The 16,127-nt window shown below is 36.3% G+C and overlaps 1 protein-coding gene across 3 annotated transcripts in view; it reads left to right on the top strand.

Annotated features, from left to right (window-relative positions):
- The window catches only part of LOC106138974 (rho guanine nucleotide exchange factor 17), a 58,184-nt gene that overhangs the window by 28,063 nt on the left and 13,994 nt on the right, over positions 1-16,127 (top strand). For all 3 annotated transcript variants that reach the window (XM_060949904.1, XM_013340294.2, XM_060949903.1), the window contains exon 4: positions 15,916-15,993. In XM_060949904.1, coding sequence (XP_060805887.1) covers positions 15,916-15,993 — 78 coding nt within the window. The remainder of the gene's footprint in view (positions 1-15,915; positions 15,994-16,127) is intronic.

Genomic DNA, 16,127 nt, shown 5'->3' with positions numbered 1-16,127 from the left:
AGGCAGATCCGTCGTTCTGTCGTAAACGGTTTGTAAGTTGTGTTTCGGTAGGAATCGCTTCGTTTCGCGACATCTCTGCGATGGCCGGATCTTCGTCGGGCGAGTATAAATAGCGAGCGCATAATACGCGCTCGAAATAGCGGTGACGTCACCACTACCAAACACGCAGGGAAGCTCAAGCAACCAGCGACGTAAAGACACCATTACAGAGATAATTAGTAGTGCTATTGATATACTTTAAGTTTGAAAATAGATCTATAATGCACAACGTAGTTTTTTAATGATAACTATATATTTATAATGATAATAAAATTAGCCTCAACTTGACACACAAAGTTATTATCTGAATCCGAAGCTACGCGTTTATTTTTTTAAAACTTATATCTATATTTAAACCCAATAACACCTTTGATCTTTATAACCATATACTTATAAAACCTTTATCATGTCTATTGCCACCTATCGCTACGATCCTGAAATATGTAAGTCAGGTTTTTGCAGGAGAACGCAACACAATGTATTGGATCATTGTTATATATCCAGTTGACTGTATATGCAGGTTCTCTCGATATGTTCTTCACCATACAGCAAAGGTACCCTTCATCTTAAATGTACCTCGTGAGTCAATGTCAGTATTATCATACATTCCAAATTTGTGCAAATTCTAAACTTTCTATATGTTTATGTACTAATACTAAGGTATACTTTAAAAAATATACTAATGGCAACTATAAAAGGAATCGGCTTAATGATCGATTGCGGTTCTATGCAAACCATGGGTTCTCTTCAGGTAAGTCGCAACTAGGGTAGAGACGTCAACTCTACGATGATGAAAACTTAAGCAAATCAGTACCTACTTAAGCGTATATCAGTGGTAGGCACTTATGAATGTGACCATAACGTTCTCGTGTTGCGTGACTGCTTTACACTCGCTTTACGCTGCGCAGAAAGTTACGTACGATGCAAGCGACGTCACATGATTTCCATAGTTTCAAGTAAAAGGTATTCTTTTGTCACTGTTTGATCATCACTAATATTAACGTGACGATGCATGCATGATACTCGTGATGTTGGATGAGGGCTGTATCTTAGTGATATATTTATAAACAAGTTGTTGCCCCTAATCCTTTTTGCGTGTTATTGTAAATACAAAGGTTAAGGTTATTAAATTTACTATTTTATTTAAATTTCCGTACATAGTAAAGAGTAGCTGGTCCCTTTGGCTTCCACATCACATGATCCTCCATTTTATTTTTCGCCAAAAGGAAATGCTCACCAAAGTGAACAACTTTGCTTAAGACGTCTTTCGATATTTCCTTTAGTTTAGTTGTTATGGTTCGATATCAGATGTTCCAGATTCCAACATAAATTATACTCTATATGTTGGCCAGGCATAAGAGCCATACAACAACAAACGGTTTAATTTAAATCCGTTCAGTAGTTGCGGAGATTAGCGTGTACAAACAAACATACAAACAGACAGACTTTTTTTCAAATTCATGCTTAGTTACTATTTCTTCATCGCTACAACTTTTTTTTAAAAATAAACCTACTCAATGTACAGAATTTTTTTTACTGTTTTATTATATGTATTGATTATTATCTTTGAGAAGATAATTATATCAACAATAGAACTGGAAGAAAATAGTGTTCAATTCACTCTATATACACACATATACATATATTGTAGTACGTTACCAGCAAGATTTGCGACTCGAGATTTAGAATATCATGCTTGGCTGTTTATTTATATGTTAAATATCTTTCTCTGATCTGTCTGTGAATGATAATAAAATAGCAACCAATATTATCTGAAACACAACATAACATGCCAACCGTTAGGTATACAAGTGTTACCGACACCTCAAATTTTGCAAGTAGATAGAGTTTATAGGTTAGATTTAGAGAATAGAATAGAAAAACATAAGTACTCACGTGGTTGTTACAGAAATTAATGCTAATGAGACTATAATTTCGCGAAACCCTAAAAAATAAGCCTAATACCCAAAAGAAATAGCTAGAGGTTTGGGCTATGCGTTGATATACTATCTGTTAGTGCCTTCATTTATTTTATTTAATATTGCCAAAAAACATTCAAATTTGTGAAGATATCTCATTGTATTATCATATCTTATAACAAGAGTTCACTAACGAACTACAGAAAAAGGCTTCGGCTATTCTGCTGGAAGTGATCGTGAATTGAAATGCTAGTTTTGTATTCTGGATGATCAACAATTATCATATCGTCGGCTGAACCTCATCAGTGATGTTGCGAATGTAATGATTACCGATTACCGTAACGATTACGCCGGAGCGGCTCGGGCGCGCCAAACAAAGGGGACGTCCTGGTGTCCATTGTATGAGCCTAGATTATGACAACGAGTCTAATTTAAACTTTATGAGCTAGTAATAAGGAGGCGTAGAACGCATGCGTAGGGTGGCGAGTGTTTTAGGAACGCTCCTGTTGTCGAAACGGCCGGGTTTGGCGTCAGTGCCGCGCGCGGCGCCACTGTCTGCGGTGGGCGTCGCGACGCGAACGCGGGTGAGCGCGGATTTCACCAAAACCCTGGAGTTCCAGCCCTTTTTTCACTACTTAATATTTCTACTATTTTTAACCGAAAAGGTTACAGTGCTATATTCTGCGGATACCGGAGTAAAGCAAAGTGTGTGTGCGCGCAACGTTGCAGCCCTTTCTGACGGTTTCGGGAAATTTTCCCGTAATTGGAAAATCGACACATCGCCGTTTCGACTGATTTATTGGTTTTGATTGCGTTTCATGTTCTCATCATGAATGTGGTGTACGGCGGTATTTTGTGCGTAGTTTATTATTTTCTTTTTTTTAGTAATACAAAAAATGCACTGGATATAAGTACATAGTAATATTCTATCTATACGAAATTTTATGGTCAAAAATTTTATAAAATAATATAAAAAACAAGAGGCAACAACAATACACAGTGAGATTTTGAAAAGAGGGCCTATTTTTATTTGATCTAATTTATATTTAGTTGGGAGGCGTTCAAACATTATTATTCAGGCGTTTTGTCAATATACATATATGTACAGTAAGTTTGTTTTCCCTCTCAACGTCTTCGAATACACTAATACCTCATGTTGTAGCGTTTATTTCTTACTTAACTTAAAAAAAAAATAACTGCAATTATTCGAAATTTAAGATAAATTGTAAGATTAAAAGTATTATAAAATTAAAACAAAGAAAATGTTATAAGAAATGATGCACAAAAAAAGGGACAAGACTTTTTGCATTTATACTATCAAAGCCTTCGGCGATATGTATAGGAAAATTGAAAATAAATAGACCTTTGAAGTATATGAAAATGTATTAAAAAAAATCTTTTTAAAAAAATACTTATGTCATCTGAATCGAACATTTTGCCCTGAATAGATTGAACCACTAATTGTTGGTGGGTCTGTTGTAACATTTAACGAAGATCTCATGTATTGTTTTTAAGTTTTATAATGATCAACAGGTGGACTTAATACTATATTGCATATTCTGCCAGCCAAAACTTTGGACCAAACAGTATGTACTACAAACTGGTAAAATGTATATTGCAACTGAAAATTTCAATTTTTCTTTGTCTGTGTCCCGGGAGAGTGAACACATTCGGGGCTCCGCTACCTCTGACATTTGCTCCTCCCACGTGCAGCTGCAGGGCGATCGATCACCACCTCTTACGGTTGTCATCATGAGCAACATGTCTTATTTGATGATCAATAGGATGTACTTGATCCTAATGCCTCTCACAAGATTCAAACTATTTTTCATGAAAAAAAAGGTGTTTGTTAAAAAATTTAAAATTTACAAAATATGTTAAATATGCAATGGAAGTCATAATTTATTACGCAATAAATATTTATTATTGCTTTCGATACTGGGTGTAATGATCACGTTTCCAGTCGTCTAAAATTACAGGCTTCATGTATTGGGAATCAATCGCAATAATGCCACAACTCCATAAATAAGTGGTCAGCAGCTTATCTCATTGAAGCGAATTATGGCAGAAGATATAATTGATTCGCGGTAATCTGGCGCCGGTGCTACGTGCGGGGGCAGAGTGCGCAGAAGTCATTGTGTGCTCGTAAATCTGGTGGCTGGATTGCCGGCCATTACTGGGAAACCCCAATTTTATTCCACGAAAGCACAATATGGACGGCTAGTGAACACATCAATTTCGAGCTGACAGCTCAGGGAAAGGATTTTCATCAGTCATAACAAAGTGCGAATGATATTTCACACATTTGGGGCACTTGAATTTATTTCGAAGAATACTCTATCTTCACTGGAATATATTTTTTTACAATGAATAATAATGGCCAACTATACATATAGGTAATGTAGATTTAAACAAATAAATGTTGCCATTTTGATGAGTTTTCCATAAAGTATCTAAATTTAGTGATGAATGGTATATCGTTAACCGATATCAAATAAACAAGGGTTTAATGTTCAGCGTTAACCGGAGTGCCAAGGACAGTAGCCACATACTCTTTACGAGTTCTGGAATGGCATCGCGGAGGAATTCATTGAGAAAGGTTTCGGTTGCGCTCGCTGATGTCCAACATGTCTGCTGCGTTCTTGTACATGTTGTAGTCTCTTTGTATTCAAGTTGCACCCTCGCTCGGGTCGGGTCGCTAGGGCCGGGTCTGCTATTATTGAGTACTGTAAACTCTCAATCTTTTTATCTGGAAATTTAACATACTTAATTATTTTATCATGTTTTTCGTTTGGAATATAGGAAAAACGAAATCTAGATGATGTGTGTGTTTTGATACGATTTTTAAAGAAGAAGCTTGTCGTTTTGTTAGTTGAATGTTCGAGTAGAGTTATAATTATTTAATTAGCTGCATCAATGAAATGCCAGACTCCGGCGCAGGTGGCGGGTCGCCGCGAGCTCGTCGGAACAGCATCAAACCGTTTACGACTGCTGCCGTCCTTGCCGCTTTTATAGCTCACACAATGCACTCTCCTTTGTAACGTTTTATGATTTCCATCGGAATTTCTTACGTTTGATACCTGCTGTAAATTAGGAGTTTGCTGATCGCAAGGTCAGTTTGAAATTGAAACATTATCTCTGATATAACTGGGATGGATGCTATTATATTAGTACCCGAACTCAATTTATTTTTAAATTGTTTTATTTTTATTAATCTTTTTTTGTTTATATTCATCAAGTGCAAGATTATGGTCTGCTTTATTGTCGAAAAAAAAACATAATATGTGCCTACTGGTTTTCTCCGCGTGCAGATTGTAAAACATAATCAAACAGAAAGCTACCTAGTACCTACTAGCAACCTGTCACTATCATTCGATTGTTAACAGTGATGATAAAATTTTATATTTTTTGTCTATTATATACGTACCAAGTCCAGAATATTACCCAAATGTCTCTCTTTTCATTTTGATAAGACCTCTGTTTTGAAAAATCATTCATACTCAAAATTTATTTGCTATCGTGTGGGTTTTACCGCCAGTCAGTATCTCCTCAACGACCTCCAGCGAGCAGGACGCACGATGCGGTTTGTTTCGACATCGCACGCGGGCAACAGCTACAGGATCTTTTGTTTCTACAGCTGTTTTTCTATGTTTTATTTCTTAGTCTAAAATTATTGTTGCTATAATCTTTAATGTCTAAGTTATCAATTAGGTGAAAGTTATTTGGGTTTTAAACTAAGCCGTGACATAAATTCAATAAAAATAAATAAAGAGGAATCTTAACTGTACGAACATCATATTGCATCATAACCACCAACATTTTATACATTACAAAATTAATTATGACATTTTCATTAATGTCAATGTAAAACATGAACTTCGGCAGGACTTTCGTGCCAACAATTTATCGAAAATGCTTTTTAAATCGATAATTGGTTTGACACATTCAGTATGATTACGTCGAGAATGTTAAATAATCGAACACAATCGTGAAGTTGACCGATATGGAGGCGACGCGGCAGGCTGCAATGTCGCGAGGCCGCAGGCGGGTCCTGGTGCGTTGCATGTCCCAGATATTATTTACTTTTCTGTCTTACAAGTACTACCTTTATTAAACGTACACATCCGTCTTGGTTCAAATTTAAAGGCGCCGTGAGATCTTAAATAATCAGTACGTGTAGTAACGGAAACATCTTTCAAATAAATAGTTATAGCACAAATGGACCCGAAGGCACGCGTCGCTAGTTTGGTATAGATACACAGCAAGAAAGCCTGTAAGTTCTTTGCGACGCAGTAGAGCCGGTCTCACCGGTCTCCACTACAATGGGGCTCGCGCGGCGGCCGCCCCGACACCTGATACCATTACAGGGACGTCCAGCTCGCGACTCACAAGGGCTTCTTCTACACTGGTCGAAATCGCAATGAATTATGTATGAAAGTATCTATCCTGTAGGTGTTATGTAGGTTACTGATCGGAAAAGAATTACAGGAAGCAGTAACCGCATTGTACTTGTGAGCTTTTGTTTGTACGGTTATTTTTTTATTATAGAAAAATATTATTTATTAATTATAAAATTTTTCCTTTATAAAAAATGGTTCCAATTCCAATGAGTCTTAAGTATCTAGCTAGGTACAGTTTGTGTGCATACAAATCGATTGTAGATTTTTATGATGGTCGATATGAATATTGCTTAATTACTGCGATATATCACAAAAATAGTTATATTCCCATTTCAACTTTAATCCCAATAATACTTACAGAGTACGAGTAATATGCATCGCCCTTCAATGAGATTAGGTAGTGCCGAATAATAGCTTGGTATCCGGTGAATCATAACAAAAATACAAACCAATTTTGAACGTAGTCCTTATAAAGGACGCTATTACTTGATTGTTATCAGAAACGGCTGCAACGTATGAACATTCCAATATGTGACAAGTGATATTTGTAGAAAACAATGTAAACAAGGTCAAAGTGTAAGTGCAATAGTGTTTAAATAAAATGCAGCGTAAGGCTAAGGCTTGACCGCGCGAGCATCATGCGGCGCGATTACCTAAAGCTGCGGCTTAGCGACCCGAGCGCGGGGTCGTTCCCGTCCGACTCCGAAGACGAGGTCTCCGAGCGGCGGAGAGACGACGCGGGCGCGGGCGCGCTGCCCGCCGCCGTCGCCGCAGCACAGGTACATGCCGCATACTATGTAATAGGGTTGTTACGGATGCAAAAATTTAGACATCCGCGGATGCAGATGCGGATGCGGATTATTAGAAGTTCACATCCGCGGATGCGGATGCGGATGCGGATTTTGGGATTTTAATTTAAAAAGATAATTATTTGAATTTTAAATGCATAAATAACTGAAAATCAATTTATACTTAACTTTTAATTTATTTAGAAATATTTCTAGAACAAAATTACAGAAGTTTTTAGTTTTATTTAAGACACAAAACAATTAAACTTAAAAATTGGTGAATTATATTTAATGAATAGCAATATTGCAGCCTTCTCAGCTTCCAACCTGTTTCTTAGTGGATTATATATTAACCCAGCTCCACTAAATAGCTGTTCGCTGGGAACACTGGCTGGTGGAGGTGATAAATATCTGCATGCTAATTTGGAGAGAATTTTAAATTCACAATGGTTAACTTTCCACCAATTAAGTGGATTTTCATCTAAATCCAGTCTTTTTTTGCTACGATACATAACTAATTCTTTGCGGAGAAGAGCATCGGGGCTACTGTTGCCCGGTTCTCCTTCACCTTCATCTTCGCTCGATGAATCTAGCATCATAGCAAGATCGCTTTTTAAGCAAGTCTTCTTACCCGTACTGGACGTTCCTGGTTCGGAATTCAGAGAATCTCCCATTCTCATTCTCTTTGTTTTTTCTGCCGGCGACATAGGGGAATCGGTGACGACAGGGTCATTTACCATCTTTATTATTTCATCTTTTATTTTCTCTTCGGTGACTGGTTTAAAAAATTTATATTTATAGCGAGGATCTAAATATGTGGAAATTGCATATAAGTTGTTATCTTCCAAAGAAGAAAATTTCGCTGAAAATTGTGATTTCAGATTAGAGACTGCCAACCGAATAGCATCATTTTCTCGTGGTTTTGTTAAATAGTTGTCAAGTTTTTTCAAAAGCATTTGTATGATAGGAATTACAGATGATATGAGTGCCTGAGAGCTGCTCATTTCACGAGTGGCTTCTTCAAATGGTTTCAATACTTCAAGACAGCATTCTATTATTTTCCACTCTTCAGGCAAAATTGATTCAATGTTATTGTCATTGGCATAAAGACTTAATGCATCTTTTATCTTCAAAAAACGCTCAAACATGTAGAACGTGCTGTTCCAGCGTGTCACACAATCCTGAAATACTTTAAGATGCGGTTGATTAAGTCTGTCCTGAATTTTTTCAAGTTCCTTTTGAGAAATGGTTGAATGGTTAAAATGAGTAGTTATTTTCTTACATTTTCGTTTGACGTCTTCTATGCTTTCCTGCGATCGTAAACCATGCCGAATAACAATTTGTAACTTATGAACGATACAATCTAAATCATTTAGCAATGCTAATCGCATTCCTCTTTTCATGTTAGAGCCTTCATCTCGTACCATGCAATGCACTTTTTCATTTGAAATATTCCATTCAGCAAGCATTGTGTTAAATTTTTCTGCAATGATATCACCAGTATGACGGTCATCAAAAGTTTCGCATTTTAACACAATTGACGATCGTTCAAAGTTTTCTGATACTCCGTGGCAAGTAAGGCTAAGCAAAGAAACACCTGAGCTGGGATCTGTCCAAATATCAGTAGTAAACGACATGTAATCATATTTTTCAATTAGTTCTTTAACTTTTCCAGCAAGTTTTATGTATAGCTCATTGCACACGAAATCAGTAAAAAAATTTCGTCCTCTTAAATTATATTTTGGTGCTAACTCTTGTATGAGACGACGAAATCCAAGTCCCTCCACAAAGTTAAAGGGTAAATTTTGAAGCGCTATCATTTCACCAATGAGTTTGTCAATATTTTTTGAATTAGAATTGTTAGAATCCCACTTCTTTTCTTTTTGCAGTACTTCCTCTAAAGAAAGCTGTTTCTTGGCTTGTTGCAACGGAGTCACAATTGTACCTGTAAAAAAATACAACTTAATATACATAAATCTTCTACTAAACAAAAAAAAATAAGTACAAATAAAGTTATAATTGAAACGAGACATTTAATTTCAAAAAAATATTAATGAAAACTATAGTTCTTAAAATATCCGATATTCCGATATTTTCGATAGATATACATACCTGCTTCATCATTCTTCTCCTTGAATTCCTTTTCTTTATTCGCACTTTGTATTTGGAATAAACGAAACTCCTCCGGGTGTATCGATTTCAGGTGATTTTTCAAAGAAGTAGTAGTGCGTCCCTTCCGCGAGTAACTTTTATTACATATCTTACACTCCGACTTCTCCGGATCATTTTTGTTTATTGTAAAATAAGTCCAGATACTGCTTTTTATTGGTGGCGACATTTTACTTAATATTTATATCAAAATATTCATAAAACATTCAACGTAAACACTCACTAAAACTATAATTTTTTTGACAATAAGAAAAAACACAACAAACAAGACCTGTAGGATCTTGTTACCGTCAGTTACCGAATGAAGTTAGCAAGCAAGCAATTACCAAAACAAACGCGAGCACGTGCCTCTCTAGCTCCGCCCACTTTCTTTACATGTCGTTACTTGTTGATGACGTTGATGTGAGTAAATCTGCATCCGTAAAAACTCCGCATTGATTGATGCAGATGTGAATACGGATGCAGATGTCTGAATTAATGCGAATATTCCGCATTTGCGGATGCGGATGCTAATATTCGTAACACCCCTGCTATGTAACTACATGGCTCTGTTCGCTATAGAGAAGGATGCCAACAAGTCCACTCTGACTTACTAGTATTTTAGCAAAGAAGTCAGCATCATCAATGGAATTTATTTATCCATTACTGGATGATAACCTTTTGTTTTGACGATGACGATCTTTTTTGGATGTATGTTTATAAATAAATAGGAGAGATTTATTGTAAAAGTAACACTTTTTCGGGTCTTAGGAAGTCGCAAACAAGAAATACAGAAATTAGTCGACTAAATAAACTTATAATCGTAAGCGAACTAATGAAAATCAAGATATGATCAAATTGATCAATTAAAGTTAATTGGTATTCGTGTTAGCGTTAGTTAACTACTTGGATCCGCTTACTATTTACTTATTCTTTATCGGAGCCGATAATAATGTAAACATGAAAATGTGTAAAGATAATGCAATGTTCGTGTGAATCACGCGCGCCGTGTTATCAGCGGAGGATGAAAACAAACGCGTGTGCGCAGCTTCTATTGTAACAAGTGTATTGTAAACAAACAATACTATGCTACTGTACCTGTTGGGTGTAGTTCGTGTATCTGTTTACTAATTAACCTACATTTCTGTTTTATAATTTTAGTTTGGGTCGCCGCTTCTTCTATACTTGCACTTTGGACGCAGTAGTATCTAATGTTTCATACTTATACATATAACCTCTCGTTTTATAAATTACACACAGCAGTATTTTTAAGACAAGTTAGAAAAAAATAATTGAAAATTAAATGAACACTACGTCATACCTAGGCGATTAGTGGGTTGGTACCTAACTTTCTTACATCAATTTCTACAACCTTTGGAATATCTCATTTATGGCCAGATCTTAACCGAATTTCTATGGGACTTCTCAAACACTTTGCCCTTTTAAAAACAAAAATATTTTTTCTGATTATAAATACTAGAGATAAGCCGTAACATACGTATAACACAGAGCTTATGTTATGAGCATGCGCATCCCGCGCTAGATGACAATCGCTATCCCTTGCGCGGGATAAGAGCCGGCCCTGCTGTCTCCTAATTAGTACGAAAAGAGGCTTGAAATAATTCCATTTTTGGGTATCTCTCATAGTGCTCGTCAGGTCGAGCCCAAACTAGATGGGATCAGAAAAAGATATATTTCTAAATTTGACACACGGTATCACTTAATGACGTCAAAGATTGTGCCGTGCAACGACCGCATTCTTATGACCACGTTCCAGTACCTTCGTCACATCATCTCATAGCATACTATTCTAATCTGATGAAAATCACACGGCCTTGGGACCATACTGTATGACTAGGTATGTTATTTCCAAGTTAATGAAGAAAACTTTCACGATTTTATGACCTAGTGTTGTACTGCGATCTGTTTCATTTGGGGTCAGATTTCTTTGTTACTAGCTGTGCCCGCGACTTCGTCCGCGTGGAATAGTAATTTTGGGCATCATATTTATTTTTGCAAACACCCTCCTCGGCTTTATCAATTATAGCTGCTAATTGTTATGCGACTCGGTCAGGCGGTCACGCGTATTAGAAAGAACGCTGGTTCGCCGTATTAAATGTTTCGCTGCAAATTGCTTATAACGACTATATCTCAAAACCTATTCGTCTGATTTATATACTGTAAATGGCAATTTTAGTCTACATGAACAGCCGAAAGTAATAAACATATTTATTTGGATAAGGATTAATACTGAATTAAAGAAAATTGGTTTCAAAATAACTTATGTTTATAATGAAAAAATAATCTTAAAAATGAACATAAAAGTGGTTATTGTAAGTAAACCTTAAGAGATAGATATATGCTCTCGCGGACTTTTTTGTGGCAAAAAATGAGTACTTCACATCTTTAGTACATTGTTTTACTATATCTTTGTTGGTTTGCGCAGCGTTCGCGTGGAAAGCTCGCAGATGGCCGACTCATTCAACTTTCACCTGCATTGTTGACGTTTCCCGTAGGAAATCCGGGATAAAATGTAGCCTATAGCCTTCCTCGATAAATAGACTATCTAACAGTGAAAGAATTATTCAAATCGGTTCAGTAGTTTCTGAGATTAGCGCGTTTAAACAAACAAACAAACAAACAAACAAAACAAACTCTTCAGCTTTATAATATTAGTATAGATTTTCCTCCAGGTACCTCGCGCTGTCTTGTTATCGCTCCGACGCCAAAACAAACGAGGCGAGGCAGCCCACGCGCTGCCGCTACTAATCTCCACGCGACTTGACAATTATTCGCTCCTATAAATAATATCGACACATCATTACTGGTTTATGCTAAAAACTGTTCTCACTGAATTACGCGTATTGATTTATTTTGTTTAATCTTATATTTGAGCCAGAAGTTCGGAACCTTATGTCGTAGAAATTTTTAATTTGGAAAATTTTTTTGCGTATGTATCCCGGCACGTTTGAATAAGACAGCCATCTCCAGTGATTGTAGTTATGTTACTCTATTGCAGGCTATGGTTCGGTAGCAAAGAAAAAACATGGTTCCTGCCAGGTGCTCGTGATTCTTCTCGTGCAGATAGTAAAAGCGAAGGAATGGCTAATAAACTTGAGATTCTTCTTTTAAAGCTAAGGACTAGCTCAATTCCATCACAAATCCTTTCACGGATAAAGACATATGTTATATGTGTATATCTACATACACACATACATAGCGACAGAAGTGTGCAGGGATCGTGGCAAGTGGAAAGATGTGATCTCTGCCTACCCCTTCAGGAAAGAGGCGTGATTTATATCAGATTTAGCTTGATTATGAACCCGGCAAATCCCGAGTCGTGTGACGTGCCCCTTGAGCAAGCGATCCATCACTCACGCAGGCATTCGATCATAAACTGACGTCATCATTTCGCGGCCCGTTACCTTCAGCTTAATAATACCGTTCCGACCACGCCCATACATTAACAAAATCTATAGCAGTTATATTTTTGTCCACCAGCTTATTTATTCATTTAGCATTAAAATTAAAACAGATATAAAGTAGGCAACAAACTAGGTATAAGAAAATAGCAAAAAGATAAGCAATCAAGAATATGATGTGACAAATGGGAATGTTTAACAAGTTTTGACACCTGATAGATTTATTCATTAACCACGCGATAATCACAAGAAATAACACCACGCAGCCTATCTCACATATAAGATAGATCAAAAAAGATAAAAAGTCCAGAACAATACAACTTATCGATATAGCCTTGCTGAACAATATTTTCTTCTAAAAAAATAGTTCTTAATACTTGTCGCATTATTAGAAAAATTCTGTTTCCTTCCAGTGTTTCTTCAAATTTTACATTTAATATACTGCTTCTATCGCTTGGTCTAGGTCTGCGATAGTTGCCGAATATAAAAATACAAAAAATCTTTATTCAATAAGCATAATATATAAATTTACATATGAATTGAAAAATATAGTAAACCCCGAACTAGGATGAACAACCGCTCTGAGCCGCCGGTGCACGATAGCATGCAACAGCATACAACTATAAAAAATGGGTTTCTATCCCATCCCATTTCTGTCATATCCCATAACTGTTTGTAGCACTGATGACTGTACATAGCGTTTAAGTAATGTTATATGTGATGACTATGTCCCTAGATTTTAGGTCATAAAGCTTCCACTGTGAAGCACTTGATCCATACACAATGGAAATGTATGCAACTTGTGTTGCATACATTTGGCCATTTGTTACATATTTTGTGTGGCCTATCGTTATGTGTGTCTCCACATAACGACAGGCCGCGAGGACACGCTGACGATCGATCGAGGGACAGGCAGCAACTGGGTCACGGATTAGTCTAACTTTCGGCTGTTCATCACTGCGCTAATATTGCAATAAAAATAAGTCAACGCAGAAGCGACGGTTTCCAAATTACTTTTGTTTTCTAACCGTTATGCATGATAAGTTTTCTTTGATAGATTTTATGCCCCTAACCAAGAAGGAAGTTATGGACATTCATTTATATAAATAAATGTCATTTCAAATATATTTTAACAAATTGATTTTATGAATTATCGTTATTCATTCTGAACGTTTGCAATAAGTAGACACATATTTTATCAAGCTTCGTCATATTATTTTTATTTTTGAATCAGTAGGTTCTTGCTATACTACATACCAAAAATGAAAAATTATGGCATCATATATAACAAGTATGATTCCCTAAAGTAACTATAATAAATTTGCACTATCAATTAGGACAAAAGAAAAACTATTATACCACGAAAGTGGTAATAATAAGTTCTATAAGAGGCAAAAAATGAAAGGATGTTTTACACGAGCGCCAATAAGTAAAACGTCATCCAAATATGTATGACGCCGCAACTCCGAACACCGGTAGCTGCGCGACCGGATAATTGACGGCTACCGATGGTTGTTATCTACTTTATAAGACAGATAATTAAGAGTTCATCGTAGTCTAGCTTATACCCAAGATCGCTTCGGGCCATCACTCGGAATTTTGTAAAAACTATGATGTGTCAGTTCTATGTATGAAGAATGCGACGAGGATAAATGCTAGGATGATGATGATATTATTCCCAAAATAATATATTGATAGATATAGGTACACCAATCACTCGTATTGTGTTAGCTCCAAAGTAAATTTCTTTGACTTAAGCTACACTTAATAAACGCTACATTTTAATACGAGTGAAAAATTTTCCAGATTGTCTTATTGATATAATATTTTTCATCAATTTTAATGTATTGTCTTGCATATTGAATGTAAATTTTTTGCGTTTTCATTATTCAAACTTAGCAGCGATTTCTTAATCAAAAAATGTATCAGCAGTTTTGAGTTTTATAATTAACATCTTTAAAGTAGGTTCGCGTTTATAAAGTATAGGATTGTCAATACGCTTTCCAGCCGACTGTCCTCAATAATTTGATGAGCTGATATCGGGCGGTGGCCGCCGCTGTCTGCGGCTGACTCGAGTCTGCGTTAGCTGCGGTAGTCGGCCATATCAATATTGTATCGTCAGTGTTGGTACGACTACCTAATATTTCAGCTCCCAAATTACACGGGAAAGTTGCTATCACGCGTATGAAACGTGTACGAAAAATAGCGTAAAGGGTATTACGGATAGTACGTGTGTAAATATAATTAATATGCAAGGTAAACATAAGTTTTTTTCCTGGAACCTCTAGCGGTATATAAGTACATAATACCGCTGAACGTGGCCAACAATCGCAATAAGACTGGAAGTATTTCCGAGAGTTTTGGCTCTATCCATCCCGTAAGGGGATAATTCGCATTTTACTAACAGCGTAAACTAATTTTTTTATTAAAACCTTAGCTAAAACCGCAAGGCTTGTGAATAATATTTAAATATTGTCGTTCAAAATTTTCACAGTTGACTAAAAGCAATGCACTTCCATGCTATAACGAAGTTTCCTGCGAAAAGCTGTGCCAGAAGCTTTATTGAAGCTTTCAGCGTGCAGCGTACAACATGCGCGACATACCTACATATATCGTTCCTCTCATGTCGCGGAATTACAAGGAAATTTCATTAGATTGTGTTTTATGAAGCAAGTTCTTCTTTAGATTTTTATTTCAAAGGAAAATCTTATAGGTTATTATGTTCGTATAAATCATAAGTCGCAAACTCGTAACCATATTAACTACATATCATAGCGAACAAATTTAAGCCTCAGTCTTTGTACCGTAAAAAATTGTGAGATCCATGTAATACCAAGTCGGTTAATCTATGTAGGACCTTATGTCTTAAGTTATTACATAAGTTTTTATAATGCCAATACTAAAATATTTTACGTTTTAAACAATTAGAGCGACTTGGACATCTTTTTGCTCGACTTGCGGGAGAACATATCCTAATAATATTACAAAGGCGAAAGTTAGTTCTTTGTTGTCTCCTCACACGTAATCTGCTCAATATTGAAATATTGCGTAAAAATGTATAATTAAGAGTCTGGAGAAAGGGTACTTTAATTCCGGTGAAAACTATAGTTCCCGTGGGAATTGCAAAAAATCCGTTCTATCTTTTGCAGGTGCAGTAATAGAATAAAGTCAATAAAATATATATGTTTGTTTATTTCAGGACACGCGGACGCACGTGGTGGTGGAGCTGTACGAGACTGAGAAATCCTACGTGGATTCACTTGAAATACTCGTCAAGGTAATTAAATTCCATCAAATTATCGAAAGATCTTTCTATTAAATTTGACCCTAATGTAAAATGTCACCTATCTTAAAACATAGTACGAGAGAGAAGTTAAACCAAATATAATTAAGGTTAGAGACAAATGTTTG

The sequence above is a fragment of the Amyelois transitella genome, chromosome 20 (genome assembly GCF_032362555.1).
Source record: "Amyelois transitella isolate CPQ chromosome 20, ilAmyTran1.1, whole genome shotgun sequence".
In the NCBI taxonomy this organism is placed as follows: Eukaryota; Metazoa; Arthropoda; class Insecta; order Lepidoptera; family Pyralidae; genus Amyelois; species Amyelois transitella.
The sequence above is the reverse complement of the archived record's forward strand: the minus strand, read 5'-3'. Positions and strand labels throughout refer to the sequence as shown.